The sequence below is a fragment of the Medicago truncatula genome, chromosome 1 (assembly GCF_003473485.1).
Source record: "Medicago truncatula cultivar Jemalong A17 chromosome 1, MtrunA17r5.0-ANR, whole genome shotgun sequence".
NCBI lineage: Eukaryota > Viridiplantae > Streptophyta > Magnoliopsida > Fabales > Fabaceae > Medicago > Medicago truncatula.
Genome location: NC_053042.1, coordinates 1,043,309 through 1,058,862, shown reverse-complemented (window position 1 = coordinate 1,058,862; position 15,554 = coordinate 1,043,309). Strand labels below are relative to the sequence as shown.

The 15,554-nt window shown below is 33.8% G+C and overlaps 2 protein-coding genes across 6 annotated transcripts; both read right to left on the bottom strand.

Annotated features, from left to right (window-relative positions):
• Positions 1-1,149: 1,149 nt before the first annotated feature.
• LOC11433330 (protein ANTI-SILENCING 1) lies at positions 1,150-5,326 on the bottom strand. 5 transcript variants are annotated; one of them, XM_024775202.2, is made up of 3 exons: positions 4,554-5,323; positions 3,039-3,213; positions 1,150-1,259 (listed from the first exon to the last, which is right to left on the bottom strand). In XM_024775202.2, exons 1-3 carry the CDS (start codon positions 5,079-5,081, stop codon positions 1,255-1,257), a joined length of 708 nt encoding a protein of 235 aa, XP_024630970.1. In that variant the 5' UTR covers positions 5,082-5,323; the 3' UTR covers positions 1,150-1,254. The 5 variants fall into 5 exon arrangements, with proteins under 5 accessions (XP_024630970.1, XP_024630969.1, XP_003588567.2 ...); XM_024775201.2 differs by lacking the exon at positions 1,150-1,259 and adding an exon at positions 1,284-1,769 and having other exon boundaries at positions 4,554-5,324; XM_003588519.4 differs by lacking the exon at positions 1,150-1,259 and adding an exon at positions 1,284-1,730 and having other exon boundaries at positions 4,554-5,319.
• A 424-nt stretch (positions 5,327-5,750) lies between these two features.
• LOC112419234 (zinc finger MYM-type protein 1-like) lies at positions 5,751-8,122 on the bottom strand. Its single transcript, XM_039832612.1, has 2 exons — positions 6,348-8,122; positions 5,751-6,285 (listed from the first exon to the last, which is right to left on the bottom strand). Exons 1-2 carry the CDS (start codon positions 8,120-8,122, stop codon positions 5,751-5,753), a joined length of 2,310 nt encoding a protein of 769 aa, XP_039688546.1.
• Between the last annotated feature and the right edge of the window lie 7,432 nt (positions 8,123-15,554).

Sequence of the window (15,554 nt, the reverse complement as noted above, 5' to 3'; positions counted from 1 at the left end):
TTCCATACCAAGTATTTCCTATAAATACACATTTCAAAAAAGCACATAAACCACCAAATTCAATATAGAAAACCAACATTTTGAGAAAATCATCAATTGATTAACAAAGATGGCCTCAACTCAATCCGACAACTCTCCCATAATTATAGTAGTTGTGGTCGTCTGTGCTGGGGGCCTTGCCTTGCTTTCTTTGTTTACTTTTGTACTATTTTGCTGCTTTCAGAAAAGGAAAGAGAAGAAGACACAAGAAACCGATATCATACACATCGATGAGCATAAAAAGGGCAAGGAAACCATTGTACCTGGTCCTTTTGGACAACAAGCAGTAGTTATATCAGTTGAAGATGATGTGCATGTAGATGAATCAAAGAAGAGTAAGAAACTCGGTCATGGTTTACATGCGAATGATGCCAAATCATCCTCAGCTATCATACATATCGATGAGCATAAAAAGGGCAAGGAAACCATTGTACCTGGTCCTTTTGGACAACAAGCAGTAGTTATATCAGTTGAAGATGATGTGCATGTAGATGAATCAAAGAAGAGTAAGAAACTCGGTCATGGTTTACATGCGAATGATGCCAAATCATCCTCAGCTATCATACATATCGATGAGCATAAAAAGGGCAAGGAAACCATTGTACCTGGTCCTTTTGGACAACAAGCAGTAGTTATATCAGTTGAAGATGATGTGCATGTAGATGAATCAAAGAAGAGTAAGAAACTCGGTCATGGTTTACATGCGAATGATGCCAAATCATCCTCAGCTATCATACATATCGATGAGCATAAAAAGGGCATGGAAACCATTGCACCTGGTCCTTTCGGACAACAAGCAGTAGCTATATCAGTTGAAGATGATGTGCATGTAGATGAATCAAAGAAGAGTGAGAAACTCGGTCATGGTTTACATGCCAAATCATCCTCAGCCGAAGCAAATCATCACAATTCTAACAGCCTAGAGGTTGGAACTTCTCATGGTCACCATCACCAGCTTGAGAACAAGTCCTGATGGAAGAATTGTGTAAATTCCCATAGAAACTATTATTATGCTCGTACATGGACTCCCAACAAATATGTAAATTCACCTAAAATACTTCAACGAATGTACAGTCATTATTTGTTTTTCTTATGTATTTCTTTTTTTTCTTTTTTGTGTGATAAACTCATCATTTGTTGAATCTACATCTACCAAGTTGATGAAAATAAGCTTGAATCTCCTTCTGAACAGCATTTGAAGCTCTGTGTATATAATCAATCTGGCACAAATAAACAATCCTCGGTTTATTTATACAATAATAACAAGCTTTCACTACTTGCTTTTATTTATATTATTCAAAGCTTGACCTGCATCATATATATCATGTCATGTGTCCTTGACATGGATCTAAAACTCATATCATTCATTTGAACTAAACGTATATACCATCGATATGAATTTAGTCGATACGCAAAAGCTTTTCAACATGAAAGCATTGAATCTATTAAAGTGTGTAACATGTCATCCTAAGAACACAGAAAATGAAAATGGATTCCCTGAAATTGCGAATCAACGCAGTGCGGATCTCTGCCGTTTGATAAAGATACAATTGCCCATGTTATATATCGCGTTTAAAACCCAATTTGTTGAGTTTGATTCCAAGTTATCCAATCTTCATCCAACGGCTGATTGCAGAAGTGCAGGGAATTTGGGTTGAGTCCCACACATCCATAATTTAATAGGTGAAAACCTAGCAGGAACCAAATGAGAGTATAGAAATACCATCAATCTGACATAAATAAACAGTCCTCAATTATTTGCTAATAACAAGCTATCACTTATTTAGGTCGGAAAAAAAAAAACTATCATTTCTTGCTTTCATTCAAAAAAGTAACCAAAGCATGACCTGCATCATAGTCATGCCATTATTGTCCTTGATACAAATCCAAAACTCGTATCAAGCATTTGACGCGTGTATACCATCAATCTGACATAAATAAACAATCCTCAACTTATTTGCTAATAACTATCATTTACGTCTTGCTTTTATTTTAAAATATAACCAAAGCTTGACCAACAACATAAAAATTTGAGTCATTATTGTCATTGAAGACTTAAAGCAAATCAAAAGTTCACGATACTTGAATGAAGAGGTATGTGTTTGCATCAGTAAACATCTTATGGAAAAACATGAAACTGAAGGCTAAATTGCCTATATTGTATTTGCAGAGATGATGTGTCCACTTATATCACGTGATTTACTGGACAAGGAAATAATACCCAGAGAGACAAATAACAGCAAAATTCTTCATCACAATAGTAAAGAAAGACAAATCTAAAAAAACCTAAATTATAGGAAGTTATGAGTTGATTCAAATGGCTGTTTATAAGTAACCATACTCAATCTCTTTTAAATAATAACAATGATAGTAAGTGAACTCAATACGAATCACATCAGGCTATAAAACTACAATAATTCAAAGGCACCAAATTTCAGAAATAAATATCAGAAACACCAAATTTGTATACCCGACAAAAAAACTTCCTCTTTGTCGCAAAAATAACTGAACCTTCAAGATTTATTCATCTAAGAAGGCTTTTCCTCCATAGGTTTTTATTATTTCAAGTAAATTAAACATCCCCTTTCTGTAACTAATGTAACAACACAATTGAACCTCTAAAGTTTGTCTTCTAAGACGGTTTTCCTCCATAGTTATTTACTATTCCAAGTAAATTAAACATCTCCTTTCTGTAACTAATGTAACAACATATTTGCCAGCTACCTTTTAACTACAGACTGGCTATTTTTTCTTTTAATTACTCAGAAAAGCAATTTCACTACTTTTCAAGGCACTCTTCACCAACTCCTTTCTTGTATAAATAATGTTTTACAGCAGCAGCAAACTTTTGACTATGGCATTTTGTTAAATAGTTTTTTAACTGCAACAATTTGAGGAAAAAAAAGCAGACCATGAGATTTCAACAATTCAAAGAAAATAAGTTACTACTGAATAGTCCAGCATATTCAAACACACTAGCTAGGATCAGTCCCACTTACCATCAATTCCGACACTCTTTTCATCTACCTCCTCCTCCTCCACTATTTTACGCTGCCCAACATCAAAGTAGCGATAGAACACAAAGTCAGCATTCTGAACTGCTTCATCTGATGGTTGTGGATTCCTAGCATCCTTAGAAATGCAAACAACATTGCATTTCCCAGCAATAGATTCCTGATACACCATACAAAAATAGCCAATTCAATTAGGGTTGTAACTGATGGTCTGTTCCAATCCAACCCAAGCAAAACTGAATAAGAATTTATTACAAAAGCAAAACACTCGTTAATGAGATCACACAACTTTTACCATACCGCCAAGAAGTACGAGAAACACATTCTCTAACAATCTCTTTTCAACAATGTAAACAGTATAATTGAGTAAAATTCACATGGATTCGAACTAAATCCCACTAAATGAAAGTGATTTAATTCCCTATTTAGCGGCACACGGCACTCATTTCAAAATGATGGGACATCGGCTCACCTAAATTTTATTTATCCTACAAAGGAACACTAGCAACACAACTCTCTAACAATGTCTTTCCAACACTTTCACCATATGATTGACAAAAATCCACATGGATTAGAAAGAGACTGTTAGAGGGTGTGTTCTTAGCACTGTTGTGTAGGAGAAGTAAAATTTATGTGGGTTTCAGTACTTTGAAAAGAGTGCCTCTAAACAGGAAATCAGATCACCAATCAACATCATATAATTGAGTGAAATTCGCGTGGATTCAAGCTAAATTCCACTAATTGAGTAAAGTTCACATGGATTCTGATTCATGTGGATTCAAGCTAAATTCCACTAATTGAGTAAAGTTCACATGGATTCTGACTAAACTCCACTAAACGACGGTGATCAAATTCCCTGTTTAGCGTCCCTTATTTCAAAGCAGCAAAACCCACATAAATTTTTCTTATCCTACACAACTATGCTAGCAACACACCCTCTAACAATCTCTTTCCAACACTCTCACCATTTTATCGAGTAAAATTCACATCAATCCAAACTAAATCCAACTAAATAACAATAATCTAATTCCCTATTTAGTGACCCCCATTTCAAAGTAGTAAAAGTCCACATAAATTGAGTAAAATATGTAATTCAACTAAATCTCACCATATAATTGAGTTAAATTCATATAATTCAACTGCAAGTTTAATTTATATACACTGTCAGTGTACAAATGTTTTACACATGCATCCAATAATGGGTTGCCACATCAACGAATTAAAAACACATTCTTGGCATACCTCATCAAAAGATGTGGTAACCCATCATTGTATGCACGTGTAAATTAAAACTTTTGTACACCAACAGTGCATATAAACTAAAGTCAATTCAACTAATTGAGTAACACTAGCAACATAATTGAGTAAAATTCATATGATTCAACATAATTGATTAAAATTCACACAAATTCAACTAAATTCACATAGATTCAACTAAACCAACCACATTGATCTAATAACTAAATTAAAATAATTAATCAAATTTAAAAATTGAATTACCACAGGATTGATATTGGTAAGACCATTACCAACACCAGTAGCAAAGAAAAGCTCATTATAATAAATCTGAATCCTCTTCAAAAACTTGGAAACTTCACGAGGTCGAAAAAACCACTGAATCTTAACCTTCTTAGCCTTTTCACGATTAGGAACTTCCCAAATCTTAATGATTTTACCGATATGCGGCTCTGACTGCGGCTCATTTCCGTTTTGAAGATAAACGGTATCGAAGAGAGAATAGTCTTCACCGTCGAAAGTGAATGATTCGTAGAATTGTGTGTCGCGTTTTTTGCCTCCTTTGCCGCGTTTTTTACCCCATTTGAATTCTAGGGTTTCGGGTGACGGTGGTGGAGAGAGAGTGGAGTTTGGTTTTGTTGCTGCCATGGAGGAGTGAGGAGAGAGAGAGAGAGAGAATAGTACTGATGTTGATTTATAGGGTGTGAAGTGCGCAGTTTGCGGTGCAGTATGACTGCGACGTCTTCTTTTTCTTCTTCTTCTGTACTTGTGATTTGTGAAGAAGATATTCATCAATTTTTACGTTTACAGTGTACTTTGATCCAAATCACGGTGGTGGTAATTTTATTTTATTCCTTGTAAGAAAAAGGAGGGTGGTAATTTTGTAAAAGTTACTTACTTACACATGTCAGCTTTATGTAGTACACTTGTCATAGCTTTTGAAAATCTCGAGGGCATGTGATTCCGTGAAATTGACTTAAGTGGTGGTGTTATGTGATATTTTGTCTGTCCAACACCAAAGTCTAGGATAGTGTTCATGATCTCATCGTCGCTTTTGTCAAAGACGCTACAATGCATTATTAGACTAGCCCAAAACAACCAGGTAAGAGGCGTATGTCAAACTCACCTCATGCGCAGTACGTGAGCGACGTCAGCTTAATAATATTCTCGGTTAAAAAACGATTGGCTCAACAAACAAAAGAGTGACCATATTTGAGGATTACCGCAACGAATAGTATATTAGATAACGAGAAAACCAGGGCGGCTCAGCTGGAATAAGAATAACTGAATAAGGATCACCAGCCCGCTCCCTTGAAAAGGGGAATATTGTCAGCCTAACACATAAGAGATGACCAGCGACGGATTTAGACATTGCATATTAGTGTGGCAAAATTTTTAAAGAAACTATAATACAATTATACTAAAAATAATATATAAACATTTAATCATACATTTGTTAAATTACAATAAAAATCGTCTGCCATCCATTTGTTGAGAATGAGCTAGAATAACATCAGTGCTAATTGTGAAAAGAACATCTCTTTCAATAAAAGTTACAAGCCGATCATTTAACCATTGATCACCCATTTTGTTACGTAAATGACTCTTCACAATCTTCATAGCTGAAAAAACACGTTCAACACTTGCAGTTGCAACCGGCAAGAGCAAAGCCAACTTCAAAAGCTTAAAAACCAAAGCAAATGTCTTGCACTTATTTGTTTCCACAAGTATTGCACAAAGATCCGAAAGCCCTTTCAACTTTGAAAATTTTGGATCAGATTTAACATTTCTAACATAATTATGAAGTTGTCTGCGCAACTCCACTTCCGACACATCTACAAAATCATTTGGATAAAGCTCAGCCATCCTCAATAATTTGTTCACATCAAAAGCAGAAAATGACTTTGCAGGACTCAAACATGAAACACATTGTAAAAGTTTGGTATTCTCTTCATCAAACCTAGCATTAAGCTCTTGCAATTGCAGATCTAAAACACTAAACAAACAATCATTCTTATAATGATGCAAATTAGAAACACTAGAAACGGAGGGACTCGCCTAGGTTTCATTCCTTCCATATATGGTGCATCCATATCAGGTACATCAATCTCATGTTTAGTGCAAATTGTCACAACCTTAGATATAAGGTCTTCCCACCCCTCATTCCTCATTTCTTGTAATTGTTTTTTGGTATCATTAACAAGTGATATAGCATTTAAAAGATCTTGATCACGTCTTTGTAGTGCTAGGCTCAAATCATTTGTAATTCCCAAAATCTCAACCATCATATATAACATGAAGATAAAATCAAATGATTGAAGCACATCAGGCAAAAGCACAGTTTCACCAAATTTATCAAACGAGGGATCATTCCCCACTTCTACAATTACCTCAACAATGGCACCATACAAAGTCACCAAACTAGTGAGAGTCCTAAAGTGGGATCCCCAACGAGTGTCCCCTACTCGAGCAATTGATGAATCTTGATTCAGTCCACTACCGGTCTCTATCTCGCCCTCCTCAATCAATTTAGCAAATTGAGCTAGTTGTTTGTCCCGGAGCATTTCTTGTCTCTTGTTAGAAGCTCGTATGAAATTAACAAGCATATTGACCTTACCGAAAAAACCACTAACAGGTTTGTGAGTCTTAGCACAAGCAACAAGTGCCAATTGAAGTTGATGTGCGAAACAATGCACATAATGCGCAGATGGATTCTCATTTTGAATTAAAGTTTTCAAACCACCAAATCTACCTCGCATATTGCTAGCTCCGTCATACCCTTGTCCCCTGATGCTAGAGAAACTCAATCCATTTATAGACAACATCGTCTCAAGTGCATCTTTAAGTGACTTAGCACTTGTTTCTTTAACACTTGTAATACCAAGAAATCTCTCTTTTACCAAACCATCACCATCAACATAACGAAGAACAACAACCATTTGTTCTCTACCAGAAACATCACCAGATTCATCGATCAAAACACAAAACACATCATCCGCAATATCACAAACAATTTCTCGAGTTATTTCACATGCACAAGCAGAAGCAAGATCCTTTTGAATCTTAGGGCAAGTCATTAAGCTATTTCCTGGCGCAAAATCTAATATAGTAGCTACATCTGAGTTGTTTTCCTTTAAAGTGTCCAACAACTCAAGAAATGGCCCCTTGTATAAAGAGTCATCAGCCTCATCACTTCCTCTAAATGCCAATCCACACCTCAAAAGATACTTAGTAGCTAAAAGGGATGTCTTAACACGGACACAATATTCAACATTCATTTGCTTAGTTTGATTAACAAATGCAGCCTTAATACTTTGGTTTGGGTTCATGAGAGCATAACCCATATGCACACAATCAACATGAGATTTATTGGAAGTAGCATGATTAGCCAATTTTCGGGGATTCTTCCAATCACCAAAACCATCTCCGACAAAGTGATCCCCACCATAATTAGACACATTTTTAAACAAAAAACATGGCAAACAAAATGCTAGGTTCTTAGATTCACTATATTCAAGCCAATCATACAAATTAAACCAATTCTTGTTAAATCGACGTCTTGTTCCACGAAAATCAGACCAAGGATAAACAAAGTTGCTAGGAGGTTGATGACGACGAATTTTCAAGTAAGCTTTACGTACCTCATCTTGGATGTCAGGATGATAGCTTGAAATTGGAGGCCTAATTCCTGGATCCGTTTCCAACAATTTATAATCAACAACTTTAACACCCTCATTGGTCGAGTTGGGAGCAATATCCGTAGTTGAAGAACTAGCTTTGTCTCTAGACAACACAAGGAAGAATTTCTTCATCCTATAATTTATAAACACCATTGTACAATAATTAATCAATTATCATAAACAAGCAATTTTTAACTTGTATTATTAATAAAACAAAACAAACAAAGCCATAAAACTCGGCACCGGCAGTAGCAAAATAAACAACGAAAATGATGAATTGTTAAACTTGCACATACAGGTTGAAATCATAGTTCACATCACCCTAAAGTTGCTTAAATTCATTCATTGCAGAATTTTAAAACCCCAATTCAAACCCTAAAAAAAACCCCAAATCCCCAATTCACAATTCTAAAACCCTAAAAAAACAATTGTAGAATGAATGAGAAAGTAGAGAATCAATTGACTATTTCACTTACCTTGGCTTAGACTTGAGTGAAGAGAGAAAATTATGTTGTTGACCGATGAGAGTGGAAGGAGAGGTTTGTTTGTTTGTTGTAAAAAGATATTTGATTCATTGATTGTGAATTGTGAATTTTGAGAAGAGGAGAGTAGAATGAATGAGAAGAGGAGGAGAAGAGGAGATGAAACAAGATGAAAAAATTGGAGAAGATGAAAAAACAATTCACAATCAATGAATTATGGCAGGCCTTTTAATTTTCTTCTCCCCATGCCAGGCCTTTTATGAATTATGGATATAAAAAAAAAAAAGATTAGAAACTGGTGTGGCATATGCCACACCATGTTTCACACTGCCTCCGCCCCTGGACATGACAAGTCACAAGCATACCAGTTGATTGTACCTCAGGAGCCTTTGTATGGCACAGGCAGGGCTCGACGGTTACTAATTCGTGGGAATCGTAACTGCAGAGCGAGATTCGCGGAACGAATGGGAGACGTTACTGTTGAGTTTGAACGAGTCCTTGTTACTCCGAGCCCCCCCCCCCCCCCCCCCCCCCCAGTAATTTTGCCCAAATGCTAAATTTGGGTCAATTTGTATTGGGCTTATGTAAATAGACCTTTGAGCATTTGGTCGGTTTAGAACAGTAACCCTTAAATCATTGCTCTTGGTAAAGAATGATGACTCCGTATTAATATATGAAAACAACCAGACTTGTTGTCGTTAGAAAAATAAAGGTATGAGATAGAACAACACATGCACATCTGTTCTTGAATACTTAGAAAAGTTAAGGCACCTCTCTTTGAAAGTTTTGGTTGCTCCTGCTGAATATTTTATTAGTTAGCATATCAGACCATTATCTAGACAAGAAAATACAAGAGATAACATTAATAATAGGTGTCATTTAATTTGGGAAAGGAATGTTATTTTCCACCATGGGAAAGTTTAGATTTAGCCATTAGATTAATGAGGTCTATTGATCTTATCATGGTCCACCCATACTTTATTCATCCTCTAAGATCTGGAATTTTACACAGGGAATCAACTAATCTTCCACCCCTCTTTCTTCCATGTCCCCACCCACCACCACCATCACCACCACCAAACAAAAGCATTTGCTTCCTTCTTCTATGTTCTCACGCAATCATCATCACCATGAACATTAGAAACTCATAAAACACCATCATCAACAACTTGTTAACTCAAACAGAATTATTCAAAAAAGGCGTTTGTTGTTTTCTATTTCTGGTTTGTGTTGCCAAATCTATTTCCAAAGAATTTGATTCTGGATCCTTTTGATAATTTGTTCATCATTGTTTTGATAAATGACTTTCTGATTTTTTTTATTTTATTTCAGTCTTAGATCTAGCTGTTGAAAGATTGATTTGAGGTTGTATTGTTTCTAGTTTTTGATTTTGTTTTGTTTTGGGGAAGAATCGTCACGGCGCTAACGTGAGGAAGAGGAGAGATGGCGGTCAGCAGTGATGATGGAGAGAAGGAGAAGAATGAGCCTGATGTGCAGTTGAAATCAGAAGTAGTTAGTTTCGATTGTTAAACAGAACACAAACATGGTTTTGAAAAATAAGAAATAGTGAAGAAGATAGAGTAAAAAGTATCCACAATTGTGAAGCCAACGTCGCAAGTAGGGAGGTGAGAGAGGAAGATATGGCGACGGAAACGGTGGTTGTAAGCGGCGACGACCATGGAAGAGGCGTCGGAAGAATGGAAGAAAAAGATGATAATAGAGGATGAGTGGTTATTTCTGGTACTGACAGACCATAATAATATTATGTTCCTTGCATAATCTAATGATCCAAAAAAACTTTCCCATGGTGGGAAAAAAATCTCCTTTCCCAAATTAAACGGCACCTTAATAATAACGCCGCCAGAAGAATGAGGAAAGGTGTTAGGCATTGTAATTTACAATCAGCTCTAAATATAAGGGCATGTTTGGTTTCCGCTTCTGTTATATGTTTCCGTTTCTTGTTTTTAATTTTAATTACAAACTAGATATATGAGCTTGTGCGTTGTGCAGGTTTAGTTTTTCAAAAATATTATAGGTAATATATTTATAGTTTATAAATGTATTGATTTGCGTAAAATTTAAAGTTAATTGATTTATGTAAATTAGTAGATTATGCTCAATCTTTTTCACTATAATTGTAAATTAGTAGATATTTGTTTAACTTAATTTGCGAAAATAATTTAATCTTTTTTTACTCGCAGTGTTACTGTAACGCCCTCTCTAATTATTTGATTATTTTAAATGAGTTTAGAATATACTTATATGATTTGTGTGATTTATATGATTTATTTTGATGAGTGATATTTTGTTATGATATATGTTATATATGTTATTTGATTTAGAAATATATATATGCTATTTGATTTAAAAATATAATATATGTTATTTGGTTTAGAAATGTATATATGTCATTTGTTATAGAAATATTTTATATATATGTATATATTAGAATAGAATATTAATATTTGGATTTAAGAGAAAAATAAGTAGGTTAAAGATTTATATAAATAGGAGAGACCTAGTTTAGAAAAACATAATGTACGTACGACTGCTTTTGGAGAAAAGGGAGAAAAGCCAAGAGAAGAGGGAGAGACCTAGAGGGGCTGCGATTTCCTGATTATAAGGTAAGGGTGAGACTAACTTTGCAATTCTATTAAGTATGTGAATCAATGGTTAAGTTTAACATGATTAGGATGAGTTTAAGAAGAATCGGAAATTAGGTCAAATTGATAGAATTGATGAATAAACGGTGGAAACTTGTTAAAAAGATGTAGAAACTGTCCTTAGACCTTAGATAATGATTAAGATGAATTAAGGAATCGAAATTAGGCTTAAAACCTTGAGAAAGGATTGAATTGGAGAAAACGAAAACTAGGTCAAAACCTTAGAATTGATGATCAAACGGTGAGAATTGGTTTAATTGATGTAGAAAGTGTTCCTAGACCTTAGATAATGTTTAGGACGAACTTTGGAATCAAGAACAAGCTTAGAACCATGTGAATCGTCGAGTTTTTGTGAAAATAGGAAGCCTGGCCGTAGCGACATTCATCGCTTGCCACGGCGAGCTATGAACCTCTCCTCGCGAGTGATGATCTTCATCGCTCGCCTCGCGAGTCCTTTCCTTTCGCCTCGCGAGCGTTTCTGGCATCGCTCGCCACGGCGAACAACCCTTCCTCGCCTCGCGAGCTCAGGCAGAGAGCATGTCATATTTTGTGTTTCGACCTTTTTAGTTGGACCTTGGATGCCTTAGAGCGCCTGAACATACCTAGTATTGATTAGGATTGAATGTAGGATCAGATTGAACCCAGAACAACACTAGTTTGGGAGATGAGTGGTACTCGCCATGGCGAGTAAGAACTCTCGCCTCGCGAGCACATCCAGAATTGAGTGCTTTTGAGGAATTTGAGACCTGAGTCGTTTGAATGGATTAGGAATGGAACTTTAGGTACATAGTGTGACCTATTAAAGATAATGATTGTGAATTGTGAAGCTATATTGAAATGGTAAGTGTTTATAATGTGATTTATTGATTGATTGCATTACTTGAATTATTATTGAATGATCAGGAAGTTGTTGAAAATGAATTGGTATTAAGCTGCTGATATAATCTGATTATGCTGCTATTGTTATTTAACTAAGTTACATGAGTTGTTGTTGATTATCATTTGATATTGTTATATCCTGAGATGTTTATGTGTCGCCTATGTTGCTGTTGTTGGTTATGTGAAATATTTATATGCCTTATGTGGAAGATGTTTGATGTTTAAGTTGTTGATGCTTCACATTAATATTGTTATGTTGTGAATTGCAATTGATATATTGATATCTCTCTATTGTTGTGTGATTTGACTGTGCTACTGCTGTTATTTAACTAAGTGCATGATGTCTATATATATATATTATGAAATGATGACGTTTAGCTCCGAATTATTGGATGCATGATGATATGTTGATTACGATGATTACGGTGTTTTGTTGTTAAGAGTACATGCATAGCATTTCATTGAGCTTTGTCCTCACCACGATTAGGAGCTTTGTCGTCCGCACGTTTTAGGAGCTTTGTCCTCCGCACGATAAAAGTATATTAATACTTATGATGACGATTGGTACCACATGCATATAAGTGTCTAAGTTGCATTGTCGCATTTGTCGAGTCAAGGTCGTTGTTGATGAATTATCATCCATGAGTTGTTAAGTTGTCGATGAATTATCATCTATGAGTTGTCGAGTTGTCTTCTACCCATGTGTTGTTAAAGAAGTACCTATGAAGATTATACGATGTTTATGATGTGAATTATATGATGTTGACTAAAATATTGCTATGTTGTTTAACATGTTGATTATGATACTGTTATGTTGCTACGTTGTTTAAGATATTGATTATGATATTGTTATGTTGCTATGTTGTTTAACATGTTGATTATGATACTGTTATGTTGCTACGTTGTTTAAGATATTGATTATGATATTGTTACGTTGCTATGTTGTTTAAGATAATGATTATGATATTGTTAAGTTGTTATGATGTTGTGTATAATTGTTACTATTAAGTGATGAATATGTTGTTCTATATATGATTAATATTATTAAGTGAATATTATGTTATGTTATTGATGATGATCGAATGTTGTGATTACTTGGTAATTGTTTATCAAAGATGCTATGATGTTTAAGATGATATTGTTTAAGATGTTTATGTTGAAGATTTATGATGTTGATTTTGGTGTTAGTGTGTGTTGATTATATTTTCATAAAAAGATGAATATGTTGTTGTTATATTATTATATTATGAAGAGATGATGTATATATAATTATTATTATTATTAAGTGAATATCATGCTATGTTGTTGTTATATTATTATATTATGACGAGATGATGTATATATAATTATTATTATTATTAAGTGAATATCATGTTACGTTGTTGTTATATTATTATAAGAAGATGTTTATGTTATGATGTAGATAATTATTACTATTAATAAGAGATGATTATATTGTGTTGTTTTAAAGTTATTAGTGATGATGATTACATGATGATATCTATGAGTTGTTAAGTGTACTTGATGATGTTTATGTTAAATTGATAAGTTGTCTTTTATTAATGAATTGATAATGAGATGTTTGATGAATAATTATTATTATGAATTAATGATGTTGTTATGTTGTATATGAATTAGGATTAAGATGTTGTTATGCTATATATGAACTATGACTATGATGTGATGATCTATGTTTGTTACGATTTGATTAATATGTGTTAAATGATAATTAGAAGTTGGTTGAGTTATTAAGAATTATTACATGAAGAATTATTACTAATAGATGAAGTTATTTGTGTTGTTAAATATAATTATTGAATTATATGCTTGATATTATTGTTTTGTGAAATCTCACCCCTTCTGCTTGAAAATGTTGCTCTTCGTATGAGTAACTTGCAGGTATTAATGATTAGTAGGAGTGGTGGCTCAAGTGTCTTTAGGTGCTCTGATACGTAACGGGATGAGAATTTGTTATTGCTTTCTATTTCTTACGTATTGTTTCTGAAGAGTTATGACTATGTTTTTAGAATGGATTTTTATGACATAATTGTAAAGAGGCTTTAGTGCCAAAGACTGTTTTGATTATTGAATAATTTCCGCTGCGAAGTATTAAAGACTTTTTAGTTATTGAATTTTAAAGGATAAATAGTTATTTATACAGTTTATGATTTTAAGAAAAGAATGTGACATTCCGTTTAGGTGAATTACTCTGATTAAATAAATGAAATTTTCGCGTTGGGAAAACGGGGTGTTAAAGTTACGACCAACAATGGTTTCCAATATCCAAGGGTTCAAACTATAGGACTTGATGTTGGTTGTTATCTCACTTTGTAGACAACAATAAATTATTCATATTTCAGTCAAAATCACTTTAATTAAATATTACCGTAAAATTTTGTGCTTTGCAAAAAATAAAAATATTAATCACTATACAACTGCAATTATTATCGTCCATCCATGTAGCTTCACTTCGTATACTACTAAAATTGTATGGCTTATTGCGTTTTGATTCTCGGGATCTAGAAAATAAAGAGTTTGTAAACTAAATAATAAGATAAATTTAATAATAAAACATTTAATTTTAACAATCCTACCACTTATGGTTGAATTTGTTAGCTTCCCCGCTGTCCAGTCTAGGATTGTATCAGGCTACCTCTCGTAAATTGCTTTCTCTTGTTTGTTCTTCAATAGTAAAAGTCATGTGTTTTCGCACGGTTCACGTAACATCGTGGTAATTATATAAAAAAAAAGAAATTAGATTATTAATATTGTTAATTGTTTAAAGATATTTGATGAAAGTTAACATTATTAATGTAATTTTTTTTTTGTCAAAATTAATGTAATGTTTCTATTAAATCTTTTTCTTTTATGCCAAATCTTTGCCAATATAATCGATTTATATAAATCAGTAGATATTTGTTCAACTTAATTTGCGAAAATAATTTAATCTTTTACTCATAGTGTTACTACCAACAACAACCTCCAATATACAAGGGTTTTACACGGGTGTGTTTGTTTCAAGTTATATTTGTTGATTCCCGAGAATAAAATGATATGAATATATATGTCTAGGTTTGTTACAAGTTTACTAAATTTTATTCCCGGATATAAAATGTTCCTGGGAATAGAAAAATTTTACCAAGAAAAAGGGTGAGAATAAATTCATAAATAGTTACCTATTATAATCCATATTTTTATGGTTCCTAAGAATATTATAAAGTTAATCAAACATATTTTTCCTAAATACTTTGGAATAAATTTGATAAACTTGAAACAAACACACCCATAGTGTTCGACTTCTGTGGATTAATAACATGAGAATTTTTAGCAAATAATAATTAAAAGTAACGATAAGGCATTGAATTTAAAGAGAAAGTAGGAAAGACAATATGGAAAATTGCATATTAAGGTATTGTCTTATTGTAAAATAAAAAACAAATAAAAAAACACAATCATTTAACTAAATTCCATTTACCTTTTATTTTTGCATCAGTTAAAAATGCAGATGCCCATAGAAAAGGCGCATCCTTAATTGTCTTTTGCACCTTTTTCGAAACAGGT